Source organism: Thermobia domestica, chromosome 15 (assembly GCF_964235325.1).
Source record: "Thermobia domestica chromosome 15, izTheDome1.hap1.1, whole genome shotgun sequence".
NCBI lineage: Eukaryota > Metazoa > Arthropoda > Insecta > Zygentoma > Lepismatidae > Thermobia > Thermobia domestica.
In genome coordinates this window covers 181,542,784-181,560,060 of record NC_137468.1, presented here as the reverse complement: position 1 = coordinate 181,560,060, position 17,277 = coordinate 181,542,784, and the positions used below count along the sequence as shown (strand labels likewise).

At 37.6% G+C, this 17,277-nt stretch overlaps 1 protein-coding gene across 1 annotated transcript in view; it reads right to left on the bottom strand.

The window, feature by feature from the left end:
* The window catches only part of LOC145671968 (nucleoside hydrolase-like), a 30,169-nt gene extending 12,892 nt beyond the window's left edge, over nucleotides 1-17,277 (bottom strand). Inside the window, exons 1-4 of the mRNA XM_081741161.1 lie at nucleotides 17,154-17,277; nucleotides 16,277-16,492; nucleotides 14,663-14,837; nucleotides 3,636-3,752 (exon numbers count right to left, since the gene is read on the bottom strand). Coding sequence (XP_081597287.1) covers nucleotides 3,636-3,752; nucleotides 14,663-14,837; nucleotides 16,277-16,468 — 484 coding nt within the window. The 5' untranslated portion in view covers nucleotides 16,469-16,492; nucleotides 17,154-17,277. The remainder of the gene's footprint in view (nucleotides 1-3,635; nucleotides 3,753-14,662; nucleotides 14,838-16,276; nucleotides 16,493-17,153) is intronic.

Here is a 17,277-nt window from a genome sequence, read left to right as displayed (position 1 = left end):
CAACTAAACAAACTGAAAATTAACGTCAGAACATCCATACGTATGAGTTATGAGTCAATTTTCATGTTTTGAAAAAAAAATACATCTGGCAGCACTGTGTTGTTCCTAGTGTACCTCAATCGTTGCATTCTATTTTAAAAATATATGTATGAACAAGGCTTCATTTTGGTATAACCATTGTTTGTGTATCACTTCAGGTTCACAAGTTCTACTATTCCAAACTCCGGATTACATTGTATATTGGACACCCTGTATTAGGGTAACTACAAGGACAAGTCAAAATGTAAATGCACTTTCGACAAAAGGTACACTTGTTCCAAAGATAGAAAACTGAAACATACATTACTTTTCTAGATAATCTCTCTGCACTTCAACGCACTTTTCCCAATGTTCCACAAGTTTTTTGATTGCATCGGGAAAAACACTTTTCGGTTGCATTTGTAACCAATTTTGCACTGCATCAGTGATTTCTGCATCGGTTGCAAGTCTTCCGCCCCTGAGCGTTTCCTTCAATGCTCCAAACATATGAAAATCGCTTGGAGCCAGGTCTGAGCTGTGTGGCGGGTGTTCCAACAATTACGATTTGCTTTAAAATCCATCTCTCGCGCGCCGAAAATTTAGCCTGTCGTGTAAGATCTAATGCGCTGAACCATGACTCATATGTAAAGTATTGGCGATTTCGTCTGTTTTCCATTACCATATTCTTAACGACTTTCAAATTGTTCTCAATCGTTAACGTCGATGGCCTGCCGATCTTTCCTTGTCACATAGAGTTAGTTCTTCCTTGTTTGAAACGCTCTATCCATTCGTAGATCTTGCTTCGCGAAACAGCTGTTAACATACTGCGCTTGCATTCGACGAATAATTTCCACAGGTTTAACACCTTCCGCAAACAAAAAGCGAATCACTGCCCTCATTTTCTCATTGGTGCAAATCGACAGTGGAGCTGCATGTTTAGCGGTCTACTATACTCCAACTACTAACGCGGGAATAAGAGTCACACGTTACATAGAAGTGATGCAGACGACACTAATTCAGCGCTGGATACTAGCAGTGTTGCCAAAACCCTAGTGCGAGAAATTGTAAAAGTTTCTTTATTTTGGACTTCCCCTCGCATGTATTTCATTCTCCGGGATTGATTTTGTGTCCTTCAGCAAGACCCGTTCTTATAGGGGAAAAACCACGATTTTTTTCCGGGTAAAGCCACGAAATTCACGAACATTAAAGTAACTACGTACTGCATTCACCTTGATTGCTTGTGTGTCCTTGAGTAAGATCTTTCTTGTAGGGGAAAAGCCACAACAATTTTTCCTCCAGGGGGGCGCGGTGGCTCAGTGGTAGAGCGTTCACCTCTGGTGCTTGTGGTCCCGGGTTCGATCCCAGCCTCCGCCAAGTGAACTTTGTGGTGGACAAACACCGTGCTCGTGGATTTTCTCGGGGTTCTCCCGTTTCCTCCCACTTTCTTCATTCCACCATTTCACTCATCTCTCATAATCACCGTCTCCTTTAGCCTAACCGGCATAACCGTGGGACGTAAAACTTAAAGATTTCATTTCAATTCAATTTTTCCTCCAAAGGTAAAGCCACGGAATAGGGAAGCACCCACCATGAGGAATAGCCATGGAGCCATTTTATATATAGTTTGCAAAATATCTGGTAAGATCTTTTTAATTATTATTTTAATTAGCAATGTGTGTTTTTCACGATAAAGGTTCGTCATGACATGTCTAATCACGAAGGAACTTTATTTACTTCTACTCAAATATGATGATGTTCATTCATATGATCTGGGATCGAACCAGGCACTCTTGACATCAGAGACATGGTTTCTGCTAGTACACCAACACTTTCCCAGCTAAGATATTACAGTGTGTGTGATAAGTAGAGAACTTCAGCTTTGATTGTGTTAGTGCTCAAAATTAGACGTAGAAACAATGAGAACAGTAGTATGTGTTTGCAATTAATCAAACATGAATAATAATAATGTAATAGCAAGAAAGACAGTATGTATTGATAATAAGAGCAACTGTTTTTCACCATTTTTTCCTTCCATAAAAAAACTGAAATACTTTTTCTTCGGAAGGAATTGAAAAGTATATTTGAACCATCTTTTTCCCTTCTCTTCAGGATATATATTTCAATCCAAATGAAATAACAGTTCGCACCAATGTTCAAAAATCTCTTTTCAAACCGTGCAGCCGTTATTTTTATTTATATTTTTTTTTTTTACGAAAAACTTAAAGCCCTTTCTTTTACCTTAGGTTATGAATTTTAAAGTATACTGATAAAATTCCAGTATTAACCATGCTTCAAAAAAAAAAAAAAAAAAAAAAAAAAAAACCGGCTCAATCATTTCATCGCTTTATGGAAAATAAAAATATTATAGAAATACCTTCAAGTTTAACCCCTGGAAGTGGAGTTTTCTAAAACGCTTTGACATGTTTCCAATTTCCTTCTAATGATGAGTCTATATATTAAATTTCATCTCCCTAACTTGAGATGCTAGTGAGATTCTTTATTTTCGGCATAAATTTGGACTTCCCTCTCTGCTTTCTGAAAAGCATTGTTTGTAATCAAATTGACATTATGAAGCCCTGTTTGAAGTGGGTCTAACTTTGCTTTACAATCCATTTCAAGAGATGTCTCAGTGATAGAACGCTCTTTTCTGGCGTAAGCTCCTCCGTGGCTAAGCGGTTAGCGTACGCGCCTTTGGCGTGGGAGACCCGGGTTCGATTCCCGGCGGGAGCTCATGTGGTTCGGATTCCACGTTAATCAGTAGGTCCACGTCTCATATAGCCTCGCTGCTGAAAGGGACGCTAAACTAAAGTCACCTCACCTCACCGCTCTTTTCTGGCGCGTGGTGTAAATGATCAATCCCAATTCCTGCCGTCAGCTCTGTGGTGAACAAATATCACCTGGGTAGTTTTTCTCGCAGTTCTCCCGTTTCCTCCCATTTTCGTCATTTCACCTTTATCCCCATCTCATTAATCATAATTAATATCTTCCTTACTCTTGGTGCATAATTTTGGGACGTTAAACTTAAAAAAAAAAAAAAAAATCATTTCAAATGATTCAACGGGGTAGATTTGGATAACGTACAAATACTCAGCTTTACGTACAAGAAAATATATCTTTTTTTCTTTTTTGTTCTTTTTAGTTATAGGAACAGATTAAAGTGCATTTTAGGATGTTCTGTTGTGTGCTCAAATAGTAACGCAAGAACCCCTTAAGCAAGGGCGTCGATTTCTCTGTAAATTGGGGGGGAGGGAGAAACATTCAGACGTAGAAGGTATATATATGAGGATTTTAAGACAAATTGCATTCAAATTACACCAAATATTGTATATTCATAAATACAATAAGGGGGCCACAGGGACCTCAGGATCGACACCCTTGCCCTTGAGACATTAGAAAAATTCATCTTAAGATGTACCGACCTCCAGTATGCCTCAGAAACAAAACTGATTTTACTTTCTTCCAGACTTTGTTGCAAAGTCCCTTGCAAACATCCTCAACAGTTCATTGCTCGTATTGCCTTACATTTTATGTTTTTAAATTTTGTTACACGATTTTAAATTGTGATGCTATCTTTAGCTTAGTTACCAAATGCTTAGCGAAATCGCACGACATCTTACCTTCAGAATTCCCTCCCATGATGATGATTTCTTTTACATTCTGACAAAATGACGGATCCATTCGAAGTGCCATGGCAACATTTGTCAGCGGGCCTAGAGTCAATAACGTTACTTCACCTGGAAAACAAATCCAAAATTACTAATTAGGTAGAAACAAAGTTACATCGTAGAAACTAAAATCAGTACGTACTGTTAAATATTACATATTAAAGTGGCTAGATTAACATTTGGAACTACAGTTTTAGGTGGACCCCGAGTGAAACAAAAGGGCAGGGAAAGTGCACATTGTTGTGTAGGGGAAACTAGATAAACTCGAATCCGTTTTCCAACAATGTCATGTTACTGTATTTGTAATGAGCGCCCAAAGATTACAAACTTTTCAACTGGAAACGATACATTTTCATTAGGATAGAGTGCGTTATTAGTAGATATCGGATCTTTATACACTTAAAATTCATGAAATATGCATGTAACTATGGTGTAAAATGTGTTAAAATATGCACTAACAATCCAATAAAAGAGAGCATTTTCAAACCTGCAGGAAACTTGAGATAAAATTTTGTAGATGAAATATTACATTGAAAGTGTAGTTTACCTTTCAAAGACATCTCTTCGGCATTTATTATTATGAGAGTTACAGAGTTACAGAGAGTGCTAACATGAACTCTAGTGTTTCTTCATAATTGTATTTTAAACTACATTTACTTTACACGAAATAGTAGAACCCTCACTTTTCTACACGTTTCCACTGAACAAAAGATCGGTTATAAGAATTTAGGCCTACTTCTTGCAATAATTAACCTTACGGTATATCACAAGATGCTTCTCTTCAGTTTTTGGAGTCTGTTTGTGACACTTGTAGCCACAAAATGCCTTGTTAACATCAATAACAATATTTATACAGAGAAGCAAGTTTAGTATCTATATTTTCTGGCAAGTTGAAATTTAACCTTGAAGCAGGTATTTTTCTATGGCTCCCACTGTTTTATAGTCTGAGTTTCTGGCAATAACATCTGTCAATTTCTTTTCCATAGAGCTCGCAAGTTTACCAGGAACTGACTGGAGCTCACGTCGGACTTCAACTAGAGCTAAGCATTCACTGGAGAGCATTCCCTGTGTCTTTTGTTTCTGAATTGGTGTGGACACGATGTTACAATGGCTTTATCATTATCAGATTTATCTTAACAACTTGGCAATTGTATGTGTCTTTGCTCTGCTGATCGTTTGCTAACATTATTTGTCCTCCATACTTTCACCCTCTCACTCAAAAAACCGTTTTGTTGCATACACATTAAATGCACTGAAAATACAAACTAAAACTGGATTTATTCCATGCTATAACCATCCATCCGAAATAAAAAAAAAAAAAGAAATGAAATCATTGTTTTACGTCCCACGATTATGCCGGTTGGGCTAAAGGAGACGGTGATTATGAGAAATGAATGAAATTGTGGAGTGAAGAAAGTCGGAGGAAACGGAAGAACCCCGAGAAAACCCACAAGCACGATGTTTATCGACCACAAAGTCCAAACGGAGCGAGCTGGGATCGAACTAAGGACCCCAAGCACCGGAGGTGAACTCTCTACCACTGTCCCACCGCGCCCTCCCTCAAAAAAACTTTTTAGAATATGCTGAATATGCCCTTACGCACTAATATATGCTCTAATCTTTGAAAAATGCATTTATATGCACCATAAAACTTCAAATTCGAGCTGTGTTAGTGTTGTTAGAAACCCCTACTAAGTTTAACAGTGATGCATATAAGCAAACAAAATACACATTTGGATAAAAATCCGATGTCTAGTTATCAGTATAGAGCCTAAACAACTGGTGCGATTGAAAGGCATTCAACAGTTTAGACTAAAAACCACTAATTTCCAACAATTTTCCTCTTTGTCTATTTTTATTTCGTAACTAACCTACTAACTCTATGGCCTATGGAACCCGGAAGTTCAATACCGAGTTCACGAAAGCTTTCCATTGACTTCTGTCCTTAGCCAACTGAATCCGATTTCTACTTTGTATTCCTATTTCTGCGAGGTCCATCTTAATAGTGTCCTCCCACTTGCGGCTTGGTCTTCCTAGTAGTTGTTTTACGATTGGTCTTCCACTTAAGACTTTGAATGCGTTCCTACTTTTTTTTTTCAATTCTGGCTAGATGACCTGCCCACCTGAGCCACCTAGACTTGATGGCCCTAGCAATGTTTGGTAAACCGTGCAAATTATGCAGTTCATCATTATGAAGTTTCCGCGATTCCTCATTCCCGTTCCTCTTGGGTCCGAATATTCGTCTCAGATCCTTGTTCTGGGTACTTTCAGTCTATGTTCTTTCCTTAGAGTAAGCGACCATGTTTCGCAACCATATAGAACAACAGGCATGATTATCATTTTATATATTTTAAGCTTCAAATTACCCGAAGAAATTCGTGACGACAAGAGATTTTGAACTGAATAATAATACAAATTATCTGCTTTCGGTAGACATTTAATTTCTTCGTGAATATGGTCTTAGTATTAATCCTAGATATTTGAAAGTATTCAATATCCTTTATCAAAAATATTATTTGATATTTTAACGCATCCACATTAGGCCATATTACGATCCCGACGAATTTCCATGTATTTAGTTCTAAATCCATGTTCCTGTAAGCGTTTAATTAAGACCTGTGCATCTCTTTTTATTGTTCTCCTATAATTCCCTACTTTTTCGTATATTTTGTTAATACATTTGGCATAATAGAAACATAATAAATACTGTTTTAATAAAAATTAATGAGCAGTTTTGTATGAAAAAAAAAATCAAATCATGATTTCTTGTAACTATGCATATTTCACTCTAGTTTATCTATCACCTATGCTTACGTGTTCCACATTCATTGCACAACTATGTAGTTCTCGTAATCCTCAAGAGATGGCAGCAGAAAAGAGAAGTTGAAAGCTTAAAGTTGTTATACATACTGGCAACAGATGGCGCAGCATGTATTAGCAGTAAAGATTAAAATGAAAACTCCAATTAGTATTGTTAAACTGGTGGTGACGCAAATTGGACACATTTTATGAACAAACTAAACAAAAATAACATAAACATTGTCATTATATTATAATGTGTCAACTTTCTTTGAAGTAGAAAATAGGAATATCTTCAAAATAAAACATTTTATTGTATCCTCTTCTGATCAACTATCATATTTTAATTTTTTTTTTAAAAAAAAAACACATTATTTCATGACGTAATTTTTGTGTTTCGCTACTTCTGTTTTTTTTTTTTTTTTTTAAGAAACTCTGTTTGAGAAATACCATGATAATAATCCAGGAGCGTCATTTCAGATTTTGCTTGGAGGTGTGGCAAGACCCCTTGATATGTGTAAAATTCGGCGTTTTTTTTTACTGATTTGCTACTATTCTATTGATAAAATCTATAAAAATCTCAAACTCAGGGGGGGGCAATTGCCCCTCCCTGTCCCTCCTAAATGACGCCCTGCACACATGTATACGAGGTGTGTTCAAAAAGTATCGAACCTTTGGTTGGCAAAAAAAAAAATCATTTATTGATTTAGAAATACGAAACACTAATCCCTTTCAAAGTAGTTTCCTTGGTAATTCACACATTTCTCCCAGCCCTTTCGCCACTGTTGGAAACACTTCTGGAACGCAGTTTTTGAAACGGTAAGCAATCGTTCCGTCGCATTCCGCATGATGTCTTCTCTTGACGCAAATCGGGGCCCCTTTTAGTGGCATTTGCAGCTTGGAAAATAACCAAAAATCACACGGAGCCATGTCGGGTGAGTAAGGAGGCTGACGACACACAGAAATGTTGTGTTTGGCGATGAAAGCCTGAAGCAAATTTCGCGGACACTCTCCTCATGCTCAAATTCCTCGTTCAAAATTGAATGGTTTCCGGTTGGGTATCGTAAAGCTTTTAGCAAAAATTTGATGCAATATTGCTGCTCAAATTTTTCTGCCATTTTACAAAAAAACTGAAATCCGACGACCGCGCACTACACGTCTCACGCGTTGACCGACTACCAGTGAGTGACACTTTCTGCGGGCGTGAAAAAATTCACGACTGTGCGTGAGTGTCTCCTCTATATCTCAGGAGTGTCCACAAGGGGGGACTATGACGCAAACTGCGTCATTGAAATATTTGGGGGGGGTTAAAATCTATATAAATATGTTTGATGAGGGGGTAATATTAATCGAAAAGAAGATTTTTTTCATGGAAGAACACCTACGGATAGACAATGGGGGGGGAGTGCGTCATAGACATAAGGGGGGTGGGCACCACTGTATATCTACACTGAAGAAAGTGTCCCGCCTTCATTGATTTACGCGAAAAAAATGATTCAATACTTTTCGAACACACCTCGTATATGTATTCCAAATTTCCAGTGTTAACGTTCAAAGTACTTCATTTGTCCGCTGAACAGTGTAGACTTTACTCAATTCTGTAAACTCATTGAAATTACATTTATAATTATTTCTATGCGTTCTTGTACTTTTAATATTCCAACAAAACTACTATGGATGTTTTGCTAATACATAAGCGTCAAAATTTCACTCTACTAATATTAAGTCGTATAGATATAATAACTACAGGCGCACTGTAGAACTGAAGAAGTGGGTATTAATATCAATCAGAAAATAGCTCGCCAGCACAGTAGCTCAGCGGTAGAGCACTTACTTTTGGTGTATGGGGTCAGGGGTTCGACCCTTGGCCAAGTAAGTTTGTGATAGACAACATCGTTTCGGCGGATTTTCTCGGGGTACTTTCGTTTCCTCCCCTCCCATTTTCTGTTTCTACAGATTCTTCCATGATCATTTACTTGCTTTAATCACCGTCTCCCTTAGCATAAAGGCAAGGGCGCCGATCCTGAGGGGCCCGAGTTGGCCCGGGCCACCCCAAAGCTCATGTAGGCCCCCTCATTGTTTTTGTAAATTTACAATATTTGGCATAATTTGAATGCAATTTGTCTTAAAACCCTAATATACTTTCCGCATCTGAATGCCTATAAAATGCAACATCCTATAAAACCCTTTCAAATATTCTATTAGCAAGACTGACCCGATACGCAGATAAATTATTGGAGATTATCAGTGCGGATTTAGACGAAATCGATCAACTGTCAACCAAATATTTACCATTCGCCAAATACTCGAAAAAAAAGTGGGAATACAATACCCCGGTACATCAACTATTTATTGATTTTAGGAAGGCGTACGACTCGGTTAGGAGAGAAACACTATACAACGTTCTTACAGAACTTGGAATACCGAGAAAGCTAATTAGATTAATTAAGATATGTTTAAATGAATCCCAAACTAAAGTCCGGGTAGGAAATTTTTTGTCCACGAGCTTCCATGTCGAAAATGGCCTGAAACAAGGAGCTGCGTTGTCGCCATTATTATTTAACTTCGTTCTGGAATACGCTATAAGGAAAATCAAAGATAGCAACCACGGCCTACAATTGAACGGTATTCACCAGGTTATGGCATATGCTGATGATGTAAATTTAATAGGTGATGATAGGAGAACAATAGAAAGAAATGCAGAGATCTTATTAAACGCTTGTAGGGACATGGGTTTAGAAGTAAATGCAGAGAAAACTAAATACATGGAAGTGCGTCGGGACCGGAATACAGCAAATTATGCATGCGTTAAAATATTAAATAATACTTTTGATAAAGCGGATACTTTCAAATATCTAGGATCAATATTAACAGAGGAAAATCATATTCAAGAAGAAATTAAATGTCGACTAAAAGCAGGGAATTCGTGTTACTATTCGGTTCAAACTCTCTTGTCGTCGCGAATTCTGTCGAGGAATTTGAAGCTTAAAATATATAAAACGATAATCATGCCTGTTGTTTTGTATGGCTGTGAAACATGGTCACTTACTCTGAGGGAAGAACATAGACTGAAAGTATTTGAGAACAAGATCCTGAGACGAATATTCGGACCTAAGAGGAACGGGAATGGGGAATGGCGGAAACTTCATAACGAGGAACTACATAATTTATATTGTTTACCCAACATTGTTAGGGTCGTCAAGTCTAGGAGACTTAGGTGGGCAGGTCATGTAGCTAGAATGGAAGAAAGTAGAAACGCTTTCAAAGTTTTGACTGGAAGGCCAATCGGAAAACGACCATTAGGAAGACCTAGGCGCAGATGGGAGGACAATATTAAGATAGATCTCGCAGAGATTGGAATACAAAATAGAAACTGGATCCAATTGGCTAAGGATAGAAGTCAGTGGAGAGCTTTTGTGAACGCGGCATTGAACCTCCGGGTCCCATAGGCCAGAGTTAGTTAGTTAGAGTTAGTTAGCATCTGAATGCCCCCCCCAAATTTACTAAGAAATCGGCGCCATTGCCTAAAGGGCATATGCGTCGGACGTTAAACTGAAAGATTTCATCTCATTTTATTTGCTTATTGAATCGCATATTAAGTGTTGCCAGCGAGATGAGCCAAACCGAATTTTGTGTCGAGATATATGTAAGAGGAGACCGAGATCTTCCAGTAGAAATACATAGGTTGAATAAAAAATAGTGGCAACATTATTCGCATATCTTGTATCTCAGCAGTACAAGATTTCTGTAGTGATAAGGGAATATAAGATAAAGAAATTTGGCGAGTGGTAACGACTGTGTTATTCAATCAACAGCAGCAGTGCCATAAAATAGAGGAAAAAAGTGGTAAGTGCCAGACAATATGTTTCGGAAACATGAACAACTTGTATCAAAGGCAAAGAAATATGACGAGTGGTAAGGACTGTGTTATTCAATCAAAAGCAGCAGTGTCGTAAAGTAGAGGACAAAAGTGATAAGTGCCAGACAATATGTTTCGGAAACATGAACAACGTGTATCAAAGGCAAAGAAATATGGCAAGTGGTAAGGACTGTGTTATTCAATCAAAAGCAGTAGTGTCATAAAGTAGAGGACAAACGTGGTAAGCGCCCGAGAATATGTTTCGGAAACATGAACAACGTGTATCAATCAAGACTGTAGTGACTGAAGTGGATTCAGTGCACAACAATGCTTTCACAGACTTCTTGACAAACTTTCTGCCAAACTGAAGGGAGTATTTGGCGTGAAGCACTGTGATACAAGAAAAGCCATCATCTTTGTCACTCGTTGATGCCTTCGAGACATCAGAAAAGATGACGCGCAGACCAAGCGGCGCGCCGATTTCCCTGTGAATTCAGGAGGGGTCATTCAGATGCAGAAGGTATATATATATATATATATATATATATATATATATATATATATATATATATATATATATGAAGATTTTAAGACAAATTAAACTCAAATTATGCCAAATATTGTATATTTATAAATACAATAGGGGGCTCACATGAGCTTTGGGGGGTGCGGGCCTCCTCGGGATCGGCGCCCTTGGCGCAGACGGTGTACGCCACCTTCGACATGTGCTGCAGAAAGAGCTAGAGATGAAAGGCAATTATGCATCTACACTTTTAGGTGTGTCATATTTAAGGATGTGCGCGAAACAGTAGTTATGTCTATCTCACCTCAGCAGTATGAAGTGAACGTGATATCTCACCCTGTAGAATTTATGCCACCAAAAGACATAAAAGTGAAAAATAGAGCCAAGTTGTCGTACGTTTATAACTTTCTTGAGCCCAAAAAAAAAAAAAAAAAAAAAAAAAGAATAACTATGCCAAGTTCTATTGAAATTCGGAAATCGTGAAACGAACTTTGCAATCTTTAGTGCTGAGAACAACTTATCAGGCAGAAGCCTCTCGAGGTGTTCCTGTATAGAGAACTTGTTTTCGGAAAGTTGTTTTCTGTTGGAACTCAAAAGTTGTAAATTTAATTTTCTGACTTTTAGATTTCCATAGAACTTGGCATCGTTTCAGAATACTTACACAGAAGATTTCAATTCTGTCAAAGATAATATAAAGAAGGGTTTCAATCACGGTGAACTTCAAAATGAACTTGTAAATATCACAGAGAAAAATCTGAAACGATACCAAGTTCTGTTAAAATCTGAAAATCTTTAATATTAAATTTGCAGGTTTCAAGTTTTCATAGCTAGTGGAATTACATACCCTACGCAACTTTTCCACTCTCTCTCATTTTCCTCCTTGGGGAATAAATTTTCCAATTTTCGGATTTCCCCCAACCTTTATTTGTCCTCAATTCTACGTTTCTCCCAAATTTCAAGTTTGCAGGTCTCCTACCGGCACTCTAAATTTTCGTGTCTACTCAAAGTACCCTAAATTTTCATGTCCACTGCAAGTACTCTAAGTTTTCTTGTCTATTGCTAAAACTCTAAATTTTCATGTCTAGTGCAAGAACCCTAAATTATCATGTCTACTGCAAAAACCCCAAATTTTCATGTTTACTGTAAAAACCCTAAATTGTCATGGCTACTGCAAGAACCCTAAATTTTTCATGCATAGGCCTACTGCATAAACCAAAAAAGTTTCATGTCTACTGTAAGTTCCCTAAATTTTCATGTCTACTAAATGAACCCTAATTTTTTATGTCTACTGCAAGAACCATAAATTTTCATGCCTACTGTAAGTACACTAAATTTTTCATTTCTACTACATGAATCTTAAATTTTCATCTCTCCTAAGAGTACCCTAAATTTTCATGTCTACCGGAAGTGCCTTAAATTTTCATGTCTACTGCAAGTGTCTCCTGCAAGTACCCTAAATTTTGATGTCTACTGTAAGTATCCTAAATTTTCAAGTCTACTGTAAGTATCCTAAATTTTCATGTCTACTGTAAAAACCCTAAATTTGCACGTATACTTCAAGAACCCTAAATATTCATCTCTATTGCTGCTATCTTAAATTTACCCTTTAGATTTCGAAGCAACTGATGTACCTATATATAATTTTGCCAATCGCTCCTAATTTTCTTCCTTCGGGAGGAGAAGTTGGAAATTTGTAGTTTTCGAAACTTTTTCCTTTACTTGTTTTACAAAGGTTAAATTTGTGCCAATTTTGAAGTTTCTATGACTACAGGAAATATCATATAGGTTTTGAATCAAGTGACGTAATTTTGTCCTTGGACCCCAATTTTACCTCTTGAAGGGAGAAATGCTCAATTTCCGCATTTTCCCTTTCCTTATAAAAACCCTATACTTATATCAAATCTCAATTTTCTATGTTTATATAAAATACTCTATTGGTTTTGAGCCAAGTGTCGTAATTTTATCCTTGTAACCTAATTTTCCGCCGTGGAAGGGAAAATCTCTAGTTTTCGGATTTGGCCCTAAGTTTATCTCAAACTCTACATTTCCGCAGTACAGGAAGTACCCTATGGGCTTTGACAGTACCGTAGCCAGGATGTTTGTTTGGGGGGGGGGCAAGTGCTGTTATAGGTACATATAGAAAAATTACGAACAAAAAATATATAAACATAAAATATATAAAAAATTTCAAACATCAAAGTACCAAAGTACATTGTCGGACCTCTTTGGGGGGCCTCTACCCCCTTCCCTACGCCACTGGGCTTTGAGTTTAATGATATTATATTGGCCTTGCCTCCTAAATTTTTTTTGTAGGGCGAAATTACCAGTTCTCAGATTTGTCCCTTTATTTGAATTTCAAACGCTACATTTGTGACAAATTTCAAATTTCTGTTTACAAAATGTACCCTATGGGTTTTTAGCCAGTGCCGTAATTTGCCCATGTCTCTAATCTTCCTCATTGCAGGGGAAAACTCCCAGTTTTCATATCTTTCCCTTCACTTGCATCACAAAGCCTACACTTTTGCGAAATTTTAAATTTCTATGTCTACAGGAAGTACCCTATAGGTTTTGAGTTCAGTGACGTAACGTTTGTCTTACCCCATAATTTTCTCCCTTCGTGGGAAAAAAAATCAGTTTCCAGATTTTCCCCTTTATTTGTATCAAAAACCCTATTTTTGTCAAATATCACATTCCATGTATACGGGAAACACCCTATAGATTTTGAGTCAAGTATCGTAATTTCGACCTTGTCCCATAATCTTCCCCATCGCAGATGGAAATTTTTCAGTTCTCAAAGTCTCTCTCTTTAGTTCCCTAATAGCATTCCAGACTTTTAATAACCTTACTCAAGCTTTCACTGCTAAGTCTGTATGTTCACACAAGCTTGCATTTCCACGGCTGCAGACCTAATCAAGGCTACGGTAAATTTGCTAATTCCTCGATTGCAGGTTTGTCTCAAACTTGCTAATAATGATTAATATAAGGCTAGCCTTAAAATTCCTTTAAATTGACATATCTTGTTAAATATGACGTAAAATTTAACTTGATAAAGGCATACTTAGAGATAATCTTTAAGGATAAGTCTAATGCACATGCATTTTTGCACAGCCTTCATTATTACATCTGGTTTAAGAGTATACAAGTTTATACGTCAAGGCTATCTGAACTCGTAGCATAACTTAAAGTTTAAACTTGGCAAAGTCATACATAGAAGGAATCTATTAGGTTAAGTCTATCAACGGAAATTAAGGGCAAACCTGCACTTACCATAGATCTATTTGCTTTCTGGGTAATACCAGAAACTCTTCATTTGTGCCAAATTTGTAGTTTATATGTCTACAGGAAGCAACACGTAAGTTTTAGTGACTAAGTGCCGAACTTCGAGATATTTTGAGTATTTCATGACCCTATTATCTCATAAACCGTCGGAAATAAGATATTGAAATATTACAAAGGACATGGCCTGGTGCAGGTTAATTATGCAGCTAATTTTCGTTGCATTGTCTTCACAAGAAGCGAAATTATGGATGTTCGAAAAATGCCTGAGCAGCTTCGTGTAATATACACACTGTTTGCTCCAGCCAGAGAACTTGGGTTAATATTGAAAGAAGTCTCTCTCGTCTCGAAATTTGTCACGAATTTTGTCTTGAATTTATTACATCTTGTGTTTTACTCTAATAATGTTTTCAACAAGATCGTGAAAGAAAGACTGGGAATACCTGCTGGAGGTAAAGATTAGATTGTCTCAATTTAAGATTCTAATATTGTAGGGCGTTCATTAAAATGTAAAACAATTACCTGGATTCTCAGAAACAATTCGAACTAGCGCATTTACAGCATGTTCTTTCCGTATCAGTTCAACACTTGGAGCATCTGGAAAATCGAAATCACCAAATCCATCTTTTCCATGAATGTTGCTCGCTCTCTGGAACGTATGTACTAGCGACTCTTGTGTGCCTCGGAATACTGGAATCTAAAACAAATTAAACACAAATTTACAACATATATATGAGTTTCTTTCTCGTCATTCTTACATTTATTTTGCTTACTTAATAATCCACACTCCACTGAATAGTTGTTTACAAGCTCATGTTCTACTTATCAATTTAACGGAAACACTTTAGATGTTTGGATTGGAAACAGTTAGGTGGCAGGCGCAGCGTCGAGCTGTTATACTAGGAAAGCTCTATGTAGTATACAACAGCAGTAAAAGGCAGTCTGCACTGAACTGACCAGACGCTCATATAGTATAAAATTGACAATCTCTATGATTTTCTAAGATTGTGAATTGTTGATGCTTGGTTATGTCGTGCGTGGCAAGTGTGCTGACATGTGAGTGTATCGCGGGTACAAAGCCCAAAGTGACGGCCAAGAAAAGTCACTGCAAAACCACATCGGCGAAGAAAAATAGCGGTCAGCAAGAAAATCCTCAGTGACAGGTTGTACCTAGCATTAAACCGGATTGTCACTAAGAACTGTCGTGTGACTGCGGTGCAAGTGACCGAGTAACTCAAGCAACATCATCTACAGACTGTTTCAACAATTACAGTCTGCCACGAGTTACATGACATTGGCATACGGATTCGGATTGCACGAGCAAAACCGCTGGTAAATGACCATACCCCTTTAGTACGATGCCTACGCTGTTACTAACATGTAATATGGACTGCTGATGATTTTAAACATGTGATAGAGTCAGATACCTCATTTAGAACCACACGTTTATATGTGGCAAACGCCGAAAGAAACATATGATCCGCAATGTCTACACCCAACAGGTTTTCTGCTACTGAGGGCCACAATATCCTAGTTTTCAGCAAGCCATGTACTGATACTTACCGATCGCGTCACTTCCCATGATCATGCCACAATTTTAGGGATCCAGATGTTGTGTTTTGGACAATGACACCATATTACAATATGATAACTCATCCATTCATGCGCTTTGAGTAATATCAGGATGAAGTTATACACCTCCCTTGACTCGCTCTTTCCCCGAACATAATTGAACATCTGTGGTCCGTTTTGGAGGCACGAATCAAGTGCAACTTCCGCCTCCTTTCTTTCTCACGAGGCTCAGTGACCCCTTGCCACCATTCACGACCTATATGCCTGCGTTCTATGTCGTAGCAGAGTTGTTCTGAGAGTGAATGTCCATGCTAATATGCTCTAATATGAAAACTGCGATTTTTCTTAGATGTTTCCATTAAACTGACAAGCATCTGTACATGCGTACCACAAATTCAAACGTTAATTGTTAAAAAAAGTTTTAAGAGTAGTATTTCACATTTTATTCCAATTTCTTGATTACCATAATAGCTCTACACCTTCCAGTAACAGATAACATTTATGACCTAAAAGTACTTATTTTCAATATATACATTTTTCCTTTACTAAAAACTTTCTACTTACGTCCAATCGGCCAACAGTCTTCAGTGTTTTCAGAATATTCACACAAACATTGTCCAAAGTAGTGTTTCCGTGAACAGCCGTAATGCCAAGGATTTCTGCAGCGCCAATTTTTTCTGCATGAACACACAATATTATAGCGATGGCGTCATCCGACCCAACGTCTGTATCGATAATTAGCTTCTTCCTAGCCATTTAATACGTTTTTCTTTGAAATTCCTGAAATATAAAAATTATTATTAACAGGTTTTCTGCTACTGAGGGCCACAATATCCTAGTTTTCAGCAAGCCATGTACTGATACTTACCGATCGCGTCACTTCCCATGATCATGCCACAATTTTAGGGATCCAGATGTTGTGTTTTGGACAATGACACCATATTACAATATGATAACTCATCCATTCATGCGCTTTGAGTAATATCAGGATGAAGTTATACACCTCCCTTGACTCGCTCTTTCCCCGAACATAATTGAACATCTGTGGTCCGTTTTGGAGGCACGAATCAAGTGCAACTTCCGCCTCCTTTCTTTCTCACGAGGCTCAGTGACCCCTTGCCACCATTCACGACCTATATGCCTGCGTTCTATGTCGTAGCAGAGTTGTTCTGAGAGTGAATGTCCATGCTAATATGCTCTAATATGAAAACTGCGATTTTTCTTAGATGTTTCCATTAAACTGACAAGCATCTGTACATGCGTACCACAAATTCAAACGTTAATTGTTAAAAAAAGTTTTAAGAGTAGTATTTCACATTTTATTCCAATTTCTTGATTACCATAATAGCTCTACACCTTCCAGTAACAGATAACATTTATGACCTAAAAGTACTTATTTTCAATATATACATTTTTCCTTTACTAAAAACTTTCTACTTACGTCCAATCGGCCAACAGTCTTCAGTGTTTTCAGAATATTCACACAAACATTGTCCAAAGTAGTGTTTCCGTGAACAGCCGTAATGCCAAGGATTTCTGCAGCGCCAATTTTTTCTGCATGAACA